We start from the raw sequence: 19,037 nt of genomic DNA, 5'->3' as shown, positions 1-19,037 counted from the left end.
GTATGGTGCGGCATTATGGGAGGAAGGATAATTGGCCCCCATTTTATCGATGGCAATCTAAATGGTGCAATGTATGCAGATTTCCTATGTAATAGCCTACCGATGTTACTACAAGATGTTTCACTGTATGACAGAATGGCGATGTACTTCCAACATGATGAATGTCCGGCACATAGCTCGCGTGCGATTGAAGCGATATTGAATAGCATATTTCATGACAGGTGGATTGGTCGTTGAAGCACCATACCATGGCCCACACGTTCTCCGGATCTGACGTCCCCGGATTTCTTTCTGTGGGGAAAGTTGAAGGATATTTGCTATCGTGATCCACCGACAACGCCTGACAACATGCGTCAGCGCATTGTCAATGCATGTGCGAACATTACGGAAGGCGAACTACTCGCTGTCGTTACACGGATTGCCAGATGCGTTGAGGTTGACGGACATCATTTTGAACATTTATTGCATTAATGTGTTATTTATAGATAATCACGCTGTAACAGCGTGCGTTTTCAGAAATGATAAGTTCACGAAGGTACATCTAGCACATTGGAACAACCGGAATAAAATGTTCAAACGTACCTACGTTCTGTATTTTAATTTAAAAGACCTACCTGTTACCAACTGTTCGTCTAAAATTGTGAGCCATATGTTTGTGACTATTACAGCGCCATCTATCACAAAGCGAAAAAAGTGGTCCATCTAAAACATTCATATTTCTATACGTACTACACGAATATGTAATAAAAATGGGGGTTCCTATTTTTAAAAAAACGCGCTTGATATCCGTTTGACCTATGGCAGCGCCATCTAGCGGGCCAACCAAGGCGCCATCTGGTTTCCCCCTTCAAGCTAGACGAGTTTCGTTCTTTGTAGTTTTTTCGTATGACGCTTATTTCGTGAGATATTTGGCCCGGTCACGATCAATGGACCGGGGTGATTTTTTACACCGTGTATAAACTCTAAGCATTGATCGATGAGAGGATACAGAACAAAAAAGGTCTAATGAACTTATGTCCGGAAATGCATGGTTTCCATGCTAGAGACTATTTATTCAATCATACATTGTTACGGCAGTTACAGTGTGTGTTGAAAATGGTTTCCACGTGCCTCAAGACATGCGTGTACATGCCGTAGCATGTTCTCTCTCACACGTCCATATTGGCCAGGCTGCATCCAAACAGTGTCAAAGGCAGCATGAATATGCTGCTCCATTGTCTTCACATCCGCAGTGGGCTCTGCATACACGTTACTTCTGAGGTGGCCCCATAACCAGAAATCACACAGGTTCTGGTGCAGTGAATAAGCAGGCCATGCAAATGGACCCCCTCGTTGGATGCACCGACCAGAGAAGACACGATTGAGAACCATCTGAACGTTAACAGTGAAGTGGACTGGAGCGCCATCATGTAGCAGTCACATAACCCTTCGAATCCTCAATGGCAATTCTTCCAGGAGAGGAGGCAAAGTCACCCGCAAGAAACGCCAATAGTTCCGGCCTGTTAGGCGACGTGGAAGGAAGACTGGTCCTACAATACGGTCGGCAGTTTCCTGGCCCACACATTCCAGCTGCACCGATGCCCATGATTCACTGTCACCATACCATGGGGGTTCTGCAAACAATCCCCCAGATGACTGTTACGAAAGTTGAAAATACCTCTCCATGTAAAGATGGCCTCATCTATGAATAGGATGGCTGACATAAATCCCAGAATCATGGTTGTTTGGTGAAGAAACCAGTTACAAAACTGGAAAATCTGTCCCCAGTAAGCCCTACACGCGCTGTGAGTGATAAGAGTAGTAACAATTGTCATGGAGAATGTTCCACACAGTCGTCTGGCTTACCCTGTACTGGTGGGTCAACTGCCTGGTACTGACATGGCGGTCACCTTCCACAGTGTTAATCACATTTTCCTCCAAGTCTGGTGTCCGAACATTTCGGGTACGTCCTTCATGATTTCCTAATTCCTGAAACGACCCTGTCTCAGACAAATGGTAAACGCTGTTGCAAGCAAACATTGAATGCTGTGGTTGTTGTCAGCAGAGATAGGTCTCCTGATACCACCTTGGCGACAGCCACGCGTTACCATTTGTCTTTCCGTAACTAAACTCCATGTTGGCAAGCTCTCGATTCGAATATGGAACCATTGTGTACAATGCTGCATCACACTCACTACAAGGTGAATCTGCAAGAGAAGTGAATAGGACACAACATTACCAATTAATATGGCAGGAGAGGGCGCTAGGGTAATGACATATGAGGAACAGTACCACCCTCTAGGAGGAAACCATGAATACTGTATCTGTGGTTGCATGGTACCGCACATATAAGGCAACTGTCTCTGTAATAAAGTATTATTGAATAAATGGTCTCAAGCACGGAAACCATGCCTCTCTGGACTTAAGTTCATTAAACCCTTTTTTGTTCCGTATCCTCTCGTCAGTCATTCCCTAGCGTTTGTACACGGTAGACACACTGTAGAACGAAAACGATTGATTTGGTGGCACAGGTGTTATGGCGTGGGGTGGCATAATGTTACATGGGTGTACTGACCTCCACATCTTTGAACACGATACACTCATCAGTCAACGTCTTGTAACACTGTACTGCTTCCTAATGTGCGTCTTTTCAGCTGTGCTTTCGGCTGTGACTTCGTTTCCTCCAGTTATAAGAGCAGAGGGAGAGAGGGGAGAGAGTGGATTAATCTTATTGGCCCAGGGGGAAGGGTTGCGTAGGTAGGAGGGGAAGGGGAGGGGTTGGCAGTTCCCCTGGATAACCTTGAACAGTTGCTGGTGATTCCCCTTGGACTGGGAGAGAGGAAGGGGGGTTGATACTAAATTTAATTAGCCCAAGAGTGTTACCTGACAATGGGAGTGTAACATGATACCTACTTATCTTATTAATGACTGCGACGTGAAATTGTTATCTTGGCTCGCAAGCCTATTGATACCGAACTGTCACCTACATTCCAAACTTCACAGATGTTTACCCGCAAAACTTGCAAGACTAGCACATCTGGAAGAACAGCTACTGGTGAGACATGGCTTAGCCACAACCTGGGGGATTGTTTACAGAACGAAACTTTCACTCTGCAGTGGACTGTGCACTATTATGAAACTTAGTAGTAGATTAAAACTGTTTGCTGAACTGGAACTCAAGCCCAGGATGTTTGCCTTTCGCAGGCAAATTATCTACTAACTGATGTGAATCTTAATTAATAGAGATAGTGGTTTCAATCTTGATAAATCATGGAATCCGACACTTGCTCTAATAAACTAGCAAAGAAGACGTCACAGTGCAGCTCACAATGATATATCGATATGCCAACACAGATCAACTGCGGAGTCATAGATACAACTCGCGCATTATGCACGTCTCTGCCGCCGACCAACGTCTCTGTCGCATTTGCATCTGTGGCCGCATGCGCAGTCGCGCGGTATGACAGTATAAAGGGACGAAGCGAGCACTGGAACAGCCACACCACCATCTGACCTTAACACTCCCATCACTACACAGGACATCAGCTTCACACTCCGCACTAAACGCAACACTGCTCCCGGCGACGACTGCATTACCTACCGCCACCTCAAACACTGCCCTCCCTCCTTCCTTTCAGTCCTTGCCACCCTCTACAATGTGATCCTTGCCACTGGCTTCTATCCCGACCTGTGGAAAACCTCCCATATCCTGACGTTCTCCAAACCCAACAAGCCTCCATCTGATGTCTCTTCCTATCGTCCTATCTGTCTCACATCGGTGTTCAGCAAGCTCTTGGAATCCATCCTTTCCTGGCGCATCCATCACCACCTCTGCCAAAACCACCTCCTCCCCAACACCCAATGTGGCTTTCGACCTTCCTTCTCTGCTGATGACCAACTCCTCCGCCTCACTCATCTCCTCTCCCTCCAGCTTAACTCCCGTCGCTCCACCATTTTTGTCTCCCTTGACCCCGAAAAGGCCTACGACCGTGTCTGGCATCCCGGTCTCCTGTTTAAACTCCAAACCTAGGCCCTTCCTGCCAACTACATCCGTCTGATGGCCTCCTTCCTCTCCCTCCTATGTTACCATCCATAATGCCAATTCCCACACCTTCTACCCCTCTGCAGGTGTGCCCCAGGGCTCTGTCCTCTCCCCTCTCCTCTACCTCCTGTACACGGCAGATATGCCCCAACCCCCCCCCCCCCTCCAATACACCTCTTGCAATATGATGATGACACCGCATTGCTCACCCTCGCTCCTACCCTCCAATGGTCCCAACGCCTTCTCCAGAATCACCTTGACCTTCTTGCTGCATGTTGTAACCAGTGGCTCCAGAAAATCAATCCTTCCAAGACCCAGGCAATCATTGTAGGTCGTACCACTCGCTCCTTCCGGCTCCTGGATTTCTCCCTTACTGCCTGCGCCCGTCCTGTCTGCCTCACCCCCACCCTCACCTACCTTGGCTTCAGCATTGACCGTAACCTCACCTGGATCCCTCATCTCCGCTCCATCCAATCCAAAGCCCACAACCGCCTCCGACTCCTCAAACTCCTCTCTGGCCGGACATGGGGGCTGCACCCCTCTACCATCCTCCACACCTACAAATCCTTAATCCGTCCCATCCTCTGTTATGCCAGTCCTGCCTGGATATCTGCCCCCCCCAAATTCTATAAGTCCCTCCAGATCCTTGAGCGTCATGCACTCCGCCTCGCCTTCCGTATACACCTCCCATCCCCCACACGGATCCTCTATGATCTCATTCCTTTCCCCCATCTGCTCCTATTCCTCGAATATATCCGCATCCTCTACACCTCCTGCCGCCTTGATCCCCCTCACCCCCTGGTTGCTCCTCTCCTCTCCCATCCCGCCCCCTGCCACGTCTTCACTGTTGTGTCCCCCCTACCCTCCATCTCTACACCCTTCATCTCCTTTCCCAAGGTGGCTTCCATCAACTCCCCCTCCGGGATGATGCCCTCTCTCCCTCCATTTATCCCTCCTATCAACTCTGATCCTCACTCCCCCTCCTTTCCTCTATCCATTTCCCAGGCTCCCTCTCCCCCCCCCCTTCCCTCCTTTTTTTCCCCCTCTCCCCCCTCTCTGCCCCCTTCTCTCCCCCGAGTCCTTTTGCATTTCCCTCCTCTGCCTCTTCTCATTCCCTCTCGCGTCTGCCCTGCCCCTCCCCCCCTTTATGAGTCCTCTCCCTCCTTGGTTCCCCCCCCCCCCCTTTTCGTTTTTTCCTCTCCTCCCACCTTGTTTTCCCCCTCCTCCAGGTCCCCCCCATCTGCCTTTGGATCGGGAGTGTCATGTTTGTGCCGCCATTTTCGTGCAGTGTTTTACAGTGTGTTCTGTGTTGTGTCTTTTGCGAAGTGTAGCGAACAGCCATCATACTGTCGCTGGGTGTGATTTTTTTATCTCTTGCGAACAGAAACCAGACTGTCGCCATGTTTATTAATTGTGTGTCTACTATGTTACTTGTCTGATTCCTGTGTATTTTATCAACATTGCCAACCCCTTTTGCTTTCTGTTTTAACTTTCCGCATTTTTCCGCCATTTTACAGTTTAAGTCACCATTTTATCGCCTGTTTTTCCTTGTTTCTTTCTTCTTACTTTTTTTTAAAAAAAAAGTCTGTAGGCTGTAGAGCAGTGTACTAAGCTGCTGCCAGCCAGCCCCCTTCGGGGGGAACTGAAAATCAATAAAGAAAAAAAAAAAAAAAACTGGAGCGGCAGTCTTGCGGCTCACTCTGAAGATGGCTGAACGTTATACAGCCGAAATATTAGAAGAAGAAGAAGGAGATTTCTTGCGGCTGCACACCCAAAACTTAATGGAACTATCTACTAACTGATCTACCCGAACACATCTCATGACCCATCCTCACAGCCAGTTCCTCATCTCCTATCTCCAAAACTTCAGAGACATTCTCCTTTAAAGTTTGAAAGACTAGCACTCCTGAAATAATGGATATTGTGGAGACATCGAAGATTGTTTCCAGAAGGAAATTTTATCTGTGAATTGGAGTCTGTGGTGTTATGTCACTTGGGAAATAATGTCCCTCGCTGTGGCTAAGCCAAGTCTCTGCCATTCTTCCAGGAGTGCTAGTCTTGCAAATTTCGTAGGAGAGCTTGTGTGAAGTTTGGAAGGTACGAGATGAGGTACTCAGGTAGCTCAGTTGCTATAGCACTTGCCCACGAAAGGAAAAGGCCGTGATTGGAATACCGATTTAGTATACAGTTTTAATGTGCCAGGAAGTTTCATAACAGTCCACACTCCCCTGAAGAATGAAATTTTCGTTCTGGAAACAATCCCCAGGTTGTGGCTAAGCCACGTCTCCGCAATGTCGTTTCTTCCAGGAGTGTTAGTCTACCAAGTTTCGCAGGAGAACTTCTGTGAAGTTTGGAAGGTGGGAGATGAGGTGCTGGCGGAACTAAAGCTGTGATGACGAGTCTTGAGTCGTGCTTGGGTAGCTCAGTAGAGCACTTGCCTATGAAAAGCAATAGTCCTGGGTTCGAGTCTCAGATGGAAATACAGTTTTAATCCGCCATAAAGTTCCGTTACCTCTCATAATGCTATATGTCATGGTACCCTACGATAAAATTAATTTTAATTGAAAATGAAATAAATATAATAGATCAACTCATAATAAAAGCAACAGTATAACTTTATGACTACCTCCAGTGAAGCTGACTCATTTTGTTTCGAAAACCTGTAAAACTACGTAGCCCAAAATGTGATGCTGTGTCATGCTCCAAAGTACTTTCTGCTTTCCGGAGCTCCATCAAATCTACGTTCAATCTAAAAGAAAGAATCTGGTGTCATTTTCAAGAAAGGTGAGCAGCGTAATTTTAATGATCCCTTTGCTTTTCCAAATGAAATGATAATATAAGTAGACGCCACAGGCAAAAGTATAAAATATTTACGGGAGTCACAACATTTATGCTGACTGAGATGTCACAATCGATAGATATTACAGTTAATATCAAACACAAACTGAAATCATATCTACTTTACATATCCTGCTACTGCACAGACGACTTTCTGTGTCATATGGCGGGGAGAGAGATCTAACATAGTTCAGTATAAATCACTGTATACAAAACAGAACTTAGCTTAAGACAATCACGTCAATGGTCAGCATGTTTCCCCATCTTTACAATAATTGTAAAACTGACTTATTCCACATCACAGCGAGAGATTGCAAATATGATCCATGGAACTTCCAGATAACTGTGTTGTCAAGAACGGCATATACTATTTAAGATAAATGAGCAGCCTAACTAAATGTCAGCAGATATGAGGAGCTTTGACCTAACCTGACAAGACAATCTTTGAGATTCTGGTGTGGTAACAAAAGCATACCGATCCATTAAAAAATGTAATTATTTCAATATCTTGCTGTGAAGGAAAGCTGAGAATGTTAGCCACATAGCTAAATATTTGCGCCTTTGTATCTACAACTATTTATGAAATGTAATATGTGTCATAGTTATCTAACACATTGTATATGTTATTTCAGAGCGCTCCATTTCATTTGCTAATTGTCTGTTTGGCTTGTTACACGTGATACGGGATGCAATCCACACACATTTTTATACTGACTTTCATTAAACGCAGTGGTCATAAACTGTTGTTGCCATGGGAGAATCAAAGAAGTAATTGTAAATTGCAGTACCGAGTTGGTTTCCTCTGACACAGACGAGAATAAAAGTAAACAGAAATAAAGAGAAAGAACAAACACATGGGATTATTAAAACATCTTATGCTAGAAAGAGAGCTCAGAGGACAACATAATCAAGAACTGAGTTAACATTACCAGCAACTGTAAAATATCGACCGCTTAGCCAGAGAAGCTGCTGTGACAGGGCACACTACTTGGACTGCAATTCTAAGTAAGGATTCCAGATTTCTGGTCGCTAGAGCCTTGATAAAAAACTGACAGCTCCCTAATCCACGAAAGTCCATACAAATTGATTGTCTAGGCGCCTCGCCTCTCTAATAGCCAGACTCAAATTTAACTACGGACTTTTACATGAATATCCTCAAATGTTCCATAGAGGCACCTTGCTACCCCTGTGGCGAAGAAGAGGATGCGCATTACTTTTCCTTCAAGTGTGCCAGATTACATGGAAGTATTGCAATCCTTCTGCAAGAACTTGTGGGGCTAGGTCATCCATTTTCAACCTGTGTGACGGCTTTGTTAGCAACACAGCACCACAGATTGTTCAAATGGCTCTGAGCACTATGGGACTTAACATCTGAGGTCATCAGTCCCCTAAAACTTAGAACTACTTAAACCTAACTAACCTAAGGACATCACACACTTCCATGCCCGAGGCAGGATTCGAACCTGCGACCGTAGCGGTCGCGCGGTTCCAGACTGAAGCGCCTAGAACCGCTCGGACACACTGGCCGGATATCTCATTAGAGACAAAGTATAATTCGAGTTGGAGAACGATAAGAAAAAAAAATTCAGTTGTGTCCTTTACAAAGAAAACATCGTGGCGTTACTTGATGTTATATGTGGAAATCAAGGAAAACTTAGAACTGGATGGTCAGAAGAGAATTTGAATCCCATTCCTCCTGATCGCAAGTGCAGTGCCTTAAAAACTGGGTCATCTCGTTTGGTAACAAGTTTTCTGTCGATGAGGCTGTTTCTAGCAGAAAACTGAAATCTATATCTGACTTTATAAAATACCAATCCCTCTCTGTTTTTTTTTTTTTTTTTCTTCGTAATCGGTCAATGACGTATCCTGAAACAGTGTTATATGCAGTCGTACATCCCTGAACAAGATTAGAAAAACGTGACTATTCTGTAACGGTACATCCATTTTATTTTTTCCAATGTTTTCTAAAACAATTAGGAAGGTTGCGTCTGACACTTCATATCTACTGAACAACACTTGTTAATTGCCTCTCAGTTTTGCTTCTGTGAATGATTCAGTATCGAGAAAGTAGTTCTGACTTCATAAATGACAGTCTGGCAATGTTGAACAGAAGTGTTCTATATGAATTTCCTGTGATCTTGCCAACACCTTTAATTGTGTGTTCATCGTAAAATTATGCTAAGCAGGAGATAACTATAGCGACCACTTGGGGCACCAAGTTGAGTTGAATGCAAGAGGCGCTCAAGTGCAAGTTTTGTATAGATGGCGTGTCCCAGTTCGTAGTGAAAACTGTTGCAGGTGAAAGAATACGACGATAGAAAAAAAACTTTCCAGTAAACATGAATCTGCAATGAGTCATTTGTGAGGTAACTGCAAATGTGTGATTACGACCCGCCACTGACTTCAGTATCAAATATTGTCCCACTTAGTATAAAAAACTTTTCGACTAATTCCCCATGTAACTGAGCTCAAATTTCATCCAAGGCCAACATTAACAAGACATGCAACCTACTTTGGCTCGTTACAATTTACCGTAGACCGAGTTAAAGGGGTTGTTCCACGTGTCATGCTTACATTCGGAGGCAATACTGCCTTCGTCTCTGCAGTAAGTTCAAAAAGTTACGAATTGTTAAATCACCTTGTAAATCGTGACGAGACTACAATTCGCTGTTCCGGTTCTGCAATTGTTTCAACGAAAGTGCTATACACTTCTCTTTTGAAATGACGTCAGAAAAAAGAAATTCCATAGTACTGACGTCAAAAGAGTTTAAGGTAAATGTAGGTAACCAAATCAGTACTGCTGGAACCACACTCATCTTGACTGTCCAGTGAGCTCCCTCATTGATTTGAACCCCAGGTCAATAAAAGACAGTTGAGAAACTATAATGTTTGTTGCAAGTCTCATCAAGACACCGTCACTTTAACAGCTGGCCTATTCTGCAACTGATTAACAAGCAACATTTCTGCACTTGTTCTAAAAAGTCATACTGCATAATTTTAAATAAATAACAATGAACTATGTGTATACATGTCACTGATCACACACTCAGCGAAATATCATGGGAAAACTTGATGATCAAATGGATAACAAGTCGTAAGACCACAAAGAAACTCAGTTATCTTTGCACTTTAAACACACGCCTCAACGTGTTGACCTAAAACGAGATTCGTCTGAAAAGGCCACCTGTCGCCACTCAGTGGACGTCCGCTTGTGGTGTTAGGGTATCAATTCCAGCCTTCGTCGCCGATGAATAGCCTTCAGCATGGGTGCATGAACCAAACGCCTGCTGCAGGGGGCCATACTCGGCACCCTTTGCTGAACGGCCGTTGAGGAGACACTGTTGGTAGCCCCTTGGTCCATCTGCGCGATCAGTTGCTCAACAGTTGCACGTCTATTCGTCCGTACACTTCTCCACAGCCATCTTTCACACCTGTCATCTATGACCCTTGGTGCAGCTGCAGCACGGTTGCCTCAGAGCTGGTTTTGGATAGCCTCATGTTGCCATCCACAGTATATTTTAACATCGGCGGTACAAGTACAGTTTACAAACTTAGCCATGTCGGAGACGCTTCCACCCTGTACCCGAAAGCCAATGATCATGACCTTTTGTTGGTCACATAAATCGCTCCATATCCGCACTACGACAACTGCACTGTTTTCCCCTTCGCCCTGACACACTTTATATGCCCTCCACTGCTAGAGCTGCCACCTGCCAGCTGTGCCTGGTTATTGAACGCCGACGTCGAACATAGATGGTGGTCACATTAATGTAACAGGACTGTGTATTTCGCAGAATATTTAGTTGTGTGACAGTGTTAAAAAATTATTTTCAAACGAATGCAGGTGCAACATCACTGATTAAAGTTTTATACTCAGGTGCAGAATTATGTAAGAAGCTGCATTTATACATAAGCTATAAACCGGAATATTCTCACAAATTTAAAAGTAAATTGAAAATAAATAATTTCTTATCATTTAGTCTATAAATTATACGATTATGTAGATCTGGAATTGTAAATATACACTCCTGGAAATTGAAATAAGAACACCGTGAATTCATTGTCCCAGGAAGGGGAAACTTTATTGACACATTCCTGGGGTCAGATACATCACATGATTACACTGACAGAACCACAGGCACATAGACACAGGCAACAGAGCATGCACAATGTCGGCACTAGTACAGTGTATATCCACCTTTCGCAGCAATGCAGGCTGCTATTCTCCCATGGAGACGATCGTAGAGATGCTGGATGTAGTCCTGTGGAACGGCTTGCCATGCCATTTCCACCTGGCGCCTCAGTTGGACCAGCGTTCGTGCTGGACGTGCAGACCGCGTGAGACGACGCTTCATCCAGTCCCAAACATGCTCAATGGGGGACAGATCCGGAGATCTTGCTGGCCAGGGTAGTTGACTTACACCTTCTAGAGCACGTTGGGTGGCACGGGATACATGCGGACGTGCATTGTCCTGTTGGAACAGCAAGTTCCCTTGCCGGTCTAGGTATGGTCGAACGATGGGTTCGATGACGGTTTGGATGTACCGTGCACTATTCAGTGTCCCCTCGACGATCACCAGTGGTGTACGGTCAGTGTAGGAGATCGCTCCCCACACCATGATGCCGGGTGTTGGCCCTGTGTGCCTCGGTCGTATGCAGTCCTGATTGTGGCGCTCACCTGCACGGCGCCAAACACGCATACGACCATCATTGGCACCAAGGCAGAAGCGACTCTCATCGCTGAAGACGACACGTCTCCATTCGTCCCTCCATTCACGCCTGTCGCGACACCACTGGAGGCGGGCTGCACGATGTTGGGGCGTGAGCGGAAGACGGCCTAACGGTGTGCGGGACCGTAGCCCAGCTTCATGGAGACGGTTGCGAATGGTCCTCGCCGATACCCCAGGAGCAACAGTGTCCCTAATTTGCTGGGAAGTGGCGGTGCGGTCCCCTACGGCACTGCGTAGGATCCTACGGTCTTGGCGTGCATCCGTGCGTCGCTGCGGTCCGGTCCCAGGTCGACGGACACGTGCACCTTCCGCCGACCACTGGCGACAACATCGATGTACTGTGGAGACCTCACGCCCCACGTGTTGAGCAATTCGGCGGTACGTCCACCCGGCCTCCCGCATGCCCACTATACGCCCTCGCTCAAAGTCCGTCAACTGCACATACGGTTCACGTCCACGCTGTCGCGGCATGCTACCAGTGTTAAAGACTGCGATGGAGCTCCGTATGCCACGGCAAACTGGCTGACACCGACGGCGGCGGTGCACAAATGCTGCGCAGCTAGCGCCATTCGACGGCCAACACCGCGGTTCCTGGTGTGTCCGCTGTGCCGTGCGTGTGATCATTGCTTGTACAGCCCTCTCGCAGTGTCCGGAGCAAGTGTGGTGGGTCTGACACACCGGTGTCAATGTGTTCTGTTTTCCATTTCCAGGAGTGTAGATAAAAATGTCCGTATTTACAGTGTATAGATGGCATTACTATTTGACAGTTATGAATTTACTCTCACACACATTAAGGAATCAGTAGAAAATGAATAGTGGTTGAATAACATACGGGCAATTTTACATGCATTTAATGTTGTCAAGCAAAGTATTTGTTATACCTTGAGCCATTCCACATCGCCAAAGGTGTTTCTTCATTATGGGATCCACAGAACACGACAGACCTCTACACGTGAGTGAAGTTGTAGCTTCTTATATATTTTACTTTCGCATCACTTTTCTGTGTGTTGCCAGAGACAGCTAGTTGGTCTGTTCCTTCTATTATTACTGTGCTGCTACTATGATATCTTTGGCTTACTTGAATCTGACACAGAAGGTTGATGTTATCTTTCGTAAAACTTTTTAACATCAGATTTTCAGGGCCAAGAAAGGAGTGATGTGGAGAAGAAAAGAGGAAAGATACATAATACTTAACATCTCGTTGACTGTGTGACCATTATACATGTTGCATTTGATCGAAGTGGACAAGAATGGAGAATGAATCTGAGTTGTGGTTTTATTGAATGAACTGTCCAGGGATTTACATGAATTCATTTAGGAAAACCGTAGAAAAATAACCAGAAAGGGACTCTGCTACTCCTGAATATGTTTTAAAAGTCTTCGCTGCTGAACAAAAATTTGCGAGAAATCTGAACACGGATTTGAAGAACCGACCCCGGCATTTGCTTAACTGATTTAGGGAAATTCCAAATAAATTAAATCTGGTTGCTAGAGATTTGAAATCCACCCCCACCTGAATTCCTTTCTCAGCACGAGCTTAATGCTTTAGGCATTGATCCATGCCGGTCAGTGATGCACGAACAACAAGACAATATTCTGATCATATGCCCACAGTCATCACTACACTATGACTTACTTGTCTACTTTCAACTGTATGCTTAACTGTGATGAGAAATATGTCTTGGCAGATGCGGTCATTAATGCATGGGGGCTCTTTTACTCTTCAGACTGGTTTGAATCCTACTGATCGAAGTAATTTTCCTCTAAAACAATCGCGCTGATAATTTCGTCATTGAGCGCCCCTAAACCATAAACACTCACACACACATATCTCAGAAATCTGACTGGCAGTGTACAGTCCCCAGTCATCAAATTCTGCACCACTATCCTCAGTTTATCTATGAACCATTGCACAGTTTATTTTGGGTTGAGAGTACGTGACATTTGTGCATGAATGTTAAGCTTGAGAGCTCACTTGATACTTTTTAAAATGAGCAGGTTGTATGCTGGCACAGCGTTTCACTTTCTCGCTTCCATCAACTCGAGCATCAACCGAATAAACACAATTTACTCGTCAATAAAGAATAATTTACAATCACAGAACTTACATACGATTAATTGGCCCAACAAGTGATATTTAGAGGTTGTATCCAACTGGAAGGTTTGTAATAAGCTTTATTATTTAAAAAAGGTACACTGTCTTTCACGTTCCTTGTGGCACAACCTTTCATCACTGAGTAGGTTCGATTGACAGTTCAGGGTGTCTAACATTACTACTAGGCAAACACTGAGATGTGTGCTTTGAAAAGGGCACATCTAATTACCTTTATCATCGTTATCCTATCTAATTTGTGGGCTGTGTGTAATGTCCTTGTCATAAGTATGATGTTAAACATTAACCTTCCTTTTTTAATATTATTACCAGAGCAGTATGATATGAGGTGAATGTGATCCTGATGAGTTCTACATTATTTCACCATATACCATGCATTACATGGTATTAACAGAACGTGGTAGTAAGCCTTGAAAATATTTTGTCAAAGAGTCTCCTGATAAATTACATGCATTTCATGTCTCAAATCGATCTTCTTAAAGCCTAAAAAGTAAACACATAGTGTAATAACTTCCATTCGTAGTGTAACTATTAAATATTTTTATTTAATACAAAATAGAAGATTTGCATACCTAATATAACGTTTATTAAGGAATGGTCATACACAGGTTCATACTTTTAGGACCAGTTCCTGCATCACTTCCTTAAATAGAAGACTCTAATTACTCACTCGTATAACTTTCTTGTGGTGATAGGCTTCTTTGGTGATGATTAGTCATAACCAATGACATTTCCTAACAATTTGAAGTACAACTGATGATGTTTGTTTCAGCATACACAGGTTTTAAGCAATAGATGCACTTTAGCATTAGCTTAAGTCATATGTGATGTTACTTGTGTTCATATTAATCACTGTATTTTTTTCTTTTTTGTTCCAGCCACTGAAAACAGCTGTCAGGATGTTCAAGAAGCTGAACTGCTCTGACCCAAAATTTTTGACTGGTATTGGAGATAATTTTGTGAACACAAGCATTGTTACACCTGTACCGAAAAAGAAAAAGCTTCGTCAGTCACGCACCAATCCACATTAAATAGTGCTGAGCGCATGTGGAATGTTGCCATTTCAAGGAACATTTTTCTGAACACTTTTTAACAGATGAATTTTGATTTCTCTACTTAAAATAAATTTTATAAATATTACATGGAATATTATGTGACTAGGATTGTAAATACATAATATGTCTGTGATATGTTAAACTGAAGAGTCTCAATTGATTTAACATGTGGAGAAGTGATTTGTGTAGCTACAATACATTTTATATGAAAAATGGATGAGAAAGCCAAAGCATGATGCTCTGAAGTGGTGAAAAATGCTGATATATGAAACTGGTAATGTTTCATCTCTATCTGACAGCTGTTGTTTATAGTTTTACAAATTCTTACATATGCTGTAATGAATGGACATTACCACTTGTCTTACTTGTGTGCATCCCAATCTTAAATATAATCAACACTTAATATTTATACCTTCATGAAAAGGCTTTTCATGCTATTGTGACCAAGCTGTTCATAGAAACAAAAGAAAATGTATGTAGATTTAATAAAATTTTATCTAATTGCTGTATATTGAATAAAATGTATTACTCACAAATATGCATGAGTGATTTATTGCCTAGTACATTCTTTCAACAGCCACATCTTGTCTCACACATAACACTTACGTTAATATGATGTGTATCACTCACTCAGATTAGCCTTATATTTTGAAATAGATCCGAAATTATTTTACTTCTATTTTCATACTGAGTTAATCTTTTTTAGGCTTTTGAAACTGTAATTCACATATATTTAAAATTATATTCCCCTCACAGATATTTTTAGTCATATTCTTTGAAATAATAGTTGCTAGTAGAAAAGTATATAATGGGCAGATTATATAAAATACTGAGCTTGTTCATACATTTTATACATAGAAGTATTAAAGTGTATAAATGAGATTGTCAATCAATGTAAATACATTGAAAGAAAATCCATTACCTAACATTATCAATAAGACATTACTCATTAATTAATCAAATACTGATAACCTAATGTATTTAATAGAATTAGTCACACATTGTATGGTGAAATGAATCATTTTCCTATGACATATCGTTCTGCCTACTGTTCCAAACATATAATAATTCCAAGTCAAGGCATGAAGCCAAACAGTTTTTCATATTACATGTAATTAGTTAAAATCCAGGACCCATTATAACTGGATGGGTGATTCAGTTCAAAGGTCTGAGGAAAACAAGTGCATACCATATGAAATTGGACCATGCTAAGTAAAGTAGTAGGGTGTTCAAACAAGCCCTAAGGATGGGAATGAACTTATCTTTGTTTATGTGTATATGAGAGGGAGAGAGAGAGAGAGAGAGGGAGAGAGAAAGAGACAGAGACAGACAGACAGACAGGGGGGGGGGGAGAACAAATACCCATTAAGAGCTAAAGTAAAAATTAAGAATTTTTCAGCAGCAGAATTCAAGTTGCACATCAGTATGGAACAGAATCAAAAGAATGAAAAACTGAGAGAATGGTATGCTAACTGAAAATCAGTTCACATTATGTAGCCTAAAAATTGACATATTTATTTTTTAATTCTGCTGCTTGTATCTTCATAAGTTTGTCTCTAGAGTGAGATATTTTCCATTTTAAATTTTACACTTTGCTTCAGTTTTCTCTGTCCTTTGATTGCGTATATTCATTAAGATTTTTTTCGTGTCACACAACTTTAACAGTCTATAACTGGAAGTAATGGATCATATGACAACCTTTCTTCAGTCTAATAATCTCACCTCATTCTCCTCTTCATTAATTACCTCTCAATCTTAGTTAAATCAAGAAGTCATAGCTTAAATTTTAAACTTGTCATTTCAGTTTAAGTGAAATCATTTCACATTTCTCCGTAGCAGTTTCACCTTCATTTCTTTTCAGTTTCATTTTGAAGTAGCTAATTAAAATATTTTTGTAATGTCATCTTCACTTCAAGCATTAGGCTTTTTTGTTTTGCCTGTTACAGTACCCATTGCTTCCTCAGTCTTCCATGACTTCTTCCCCAAATTGGCTTAAGTCTTCTTGTCTGGACAGGTAATCTTCGTACAGTCATTCTTTTGAGATGTTCATTCCAGTTGCTCCTATTTTCTTGTATTTTACTGAAGAAGTTAAATATATTGAGTTCTTCCATAATTTCCATATTTCGAAATCTGTCAGCTATAATGCACCCCTTTACTACCCTTATAAACCTCATCTCTGGGGCTTGTATGCGACTTCTTGATGTTTACTTATGACCCACAGTTCAATTCCATAAACAAGCAGTGTACCTGCCATTCACTTATGAAATTTCAGTCTTGTTTCTTTACTCATTTCATTTTTTATACTTCTGTTTATTGTTCCACATATATTCCCAAACTTTGATTCTTTCTTCTCTGTGTCTTTATCATACCCATATCTGACATCACAACCTAAATATTTAAAATGTTTGACCTATTCTGTTGTTTTATTGTTGATCACAATTTTTTCCATACAGGCTATTAACCTTTGAAAGCCATTTATTTTGTTAAAAAGTGTGGGTGAGATGTTGCACCATTGTCTTACTCCTTTGTTTGGGGCTATAGACTGTGCTAGAGCGTCATTGTTAACTAAAATTACAGTCATCTGTTTCTACAGACTTTTTAAAATGTTTATTAGGAGTTGTGGGTATCCTCTTCTCCTCATAATTCTCCACAATTTCCTTCTATCATCTTTACCGAATGCCTTAATAAAATTTATGAGATTCCCAGTTATAGGCTACTCTCTCTGTTTTTCGATAATTTTTTTAAATTGTAAATACTCTATCTGTTGTCGATCTGCTCCACCAAATTCTCATTTGTTCTTCAACGAACAAGCTGTTAGCTACAACCTTTAACCTCATGTTCACTATTATTGCATAAACTTTGTAAGCAGTGTCCAGTAAGCTGATTTCTCCATTGGCCTCGTAGCCACTATGGTCTCGTTTTTTAAATACTGACAGCATCTTTGTTTGTGATCATGCTTTTGGAAAAGCTCTCTTTCTCCAGCAGATGTTAAACAAATGCAGTAATCTCTTTTGTAGTAGGGCGCTTCATATTTTAACAGTTCAGCGTTTATACCATCCATATCAGTAGCTTTTTCTCTGGAGTTGACGGCATTTCTTAAATCATCTGTACATAAATCGTCTAACATGCAAGTTCAATTCCATCCTCTATTTTCTCTGTGGAACAAGTTTGTCCACAGGGCTACCACAATTCCTTGTAATGTTCTATCTATATTTCTTGTTGGATGTTATTTATTTAAGCAAATTTTTTTCTGTTTGATTTAGCATTTTCATTGCTTTATGAGCTGTCATTTGCTTTCAGTGAATATCGTCGTCTGTTACGCTTATAAGCCAATCCCAAGATTCTCGATGAGCCGTTTCACTGCTCTGTTTGCTGCATTTCTCTCTTCTTTGTAAATTCGATGCTTCTTCTCCTTTGACTCATTGAGATACTTAAGATAAGCGTCTTGTTTTTTTCCTTAAAACTTTATCTAATTCTGGTTCCCAAATTTTTAACCCTTTCTTCATTCTTATCTAAGGCTGCTTCAGCAGCTTTCTTAACTGCAGTTTTGAGCCGGTCGGTGTGGCCGAGCGGTTCTAGGCGCCTCAGTCTGGAATCGCGCGACCGCTTCGGTCGCAGGTTCGAATTCTGGCTGTGTGTTATGTCCTTAGGTTAGTTACGTTTAAGTAGGTCTAAGTTCTAAGGGACTGATGGCCTCAGCAGTTAAGTCTCATTGTGCTCAGAGTCATTTGAACCATTTAACTGCAGTTTCTATATTTTTCCATTCCTTCTCCATTTCTTCCACTTCTTCTTTCTTCTCTAGTTTTTGATTGAGTCCCTTCTTGTACAGATCTCGTATGCTTTGTTTATTTAACAGGTATACTTTGTAGACCCCTCGCTTCATATTTTCTTCTGCCAACTTTTTGTTCTTTCTCCATTTCGTTTACATATCTGTTTGTGATATTACCAAGAAATGGTCAGAACCTATGTCACATACCCTGTACACTCTTGTGTCTCTTACTTTGCCTTCTAATTTTTCATTGATGATAATTCAGTCAATAAGAGACTTAAACCCTAGCATATTCGTGAACATCTGTTTTTTTGGAAGAAAAGAGTTGGTTATCTGTAGTTTGTTAAAAGAAACAAAATCTGTAAGCAATCATCCATTGTTATTTATGCCATTCTTCCATGTCCCACAACCCGTGGGGTAGGTTTATTCCCAACCCCTGTGTTCAAATCTCCTGTCAATGTTATCTGATTCTTGTTGTTATACTTGTCCAAAACCGACTACAGTTTCTCAT

At 42.2% G+C, this 19,037-nt stretch overlaps 1 protein-coding gene across 1 annotated transcript in view; it reads left to right on the top strand.

Annotated features, from left to right (window-relative positions):
• Positions 1 to 15,277, top strand: part of LOC124556299 (secreted frizzled-related protein 1-like) — a 416,152-nt gene extending 400,875 nt beyond the window's left edge. Inside the window, exon 4 of the mRNA XM_047130274.1 lies at positions 14,581 to 15,277. Coding sequence (XP_046986230.1) covers positions 14,581 to 14,733 — 153 coding nt within the window. The 3' untranslated portion in view covers positions 14,734 to 15,277. The remainder of the gene's footprint in view (positions 1 to 14,580) is intronic.
• Positions 15,278 to 19,037: the final 3,760 nt, after the last annotated feature.

The sequence above is a fragment of the Schistocerca americana genome, chromosome X (genome assembly GCF_021461395.2).
Source record: "Schistocerca americana isolate TAMUIC-IGC-003095 chromosome X, iqSchAmer2.1, whole genome shotgun sequence".
NCBI lineage: Eukaryota > Metazoa > Arthropoda > Insecta > Orthoptera > Acrididae > Schistocerca > Schistocerca americana.
This window is presented reverse-complemented; position numbering and strand designations above follow the sequence as displayed.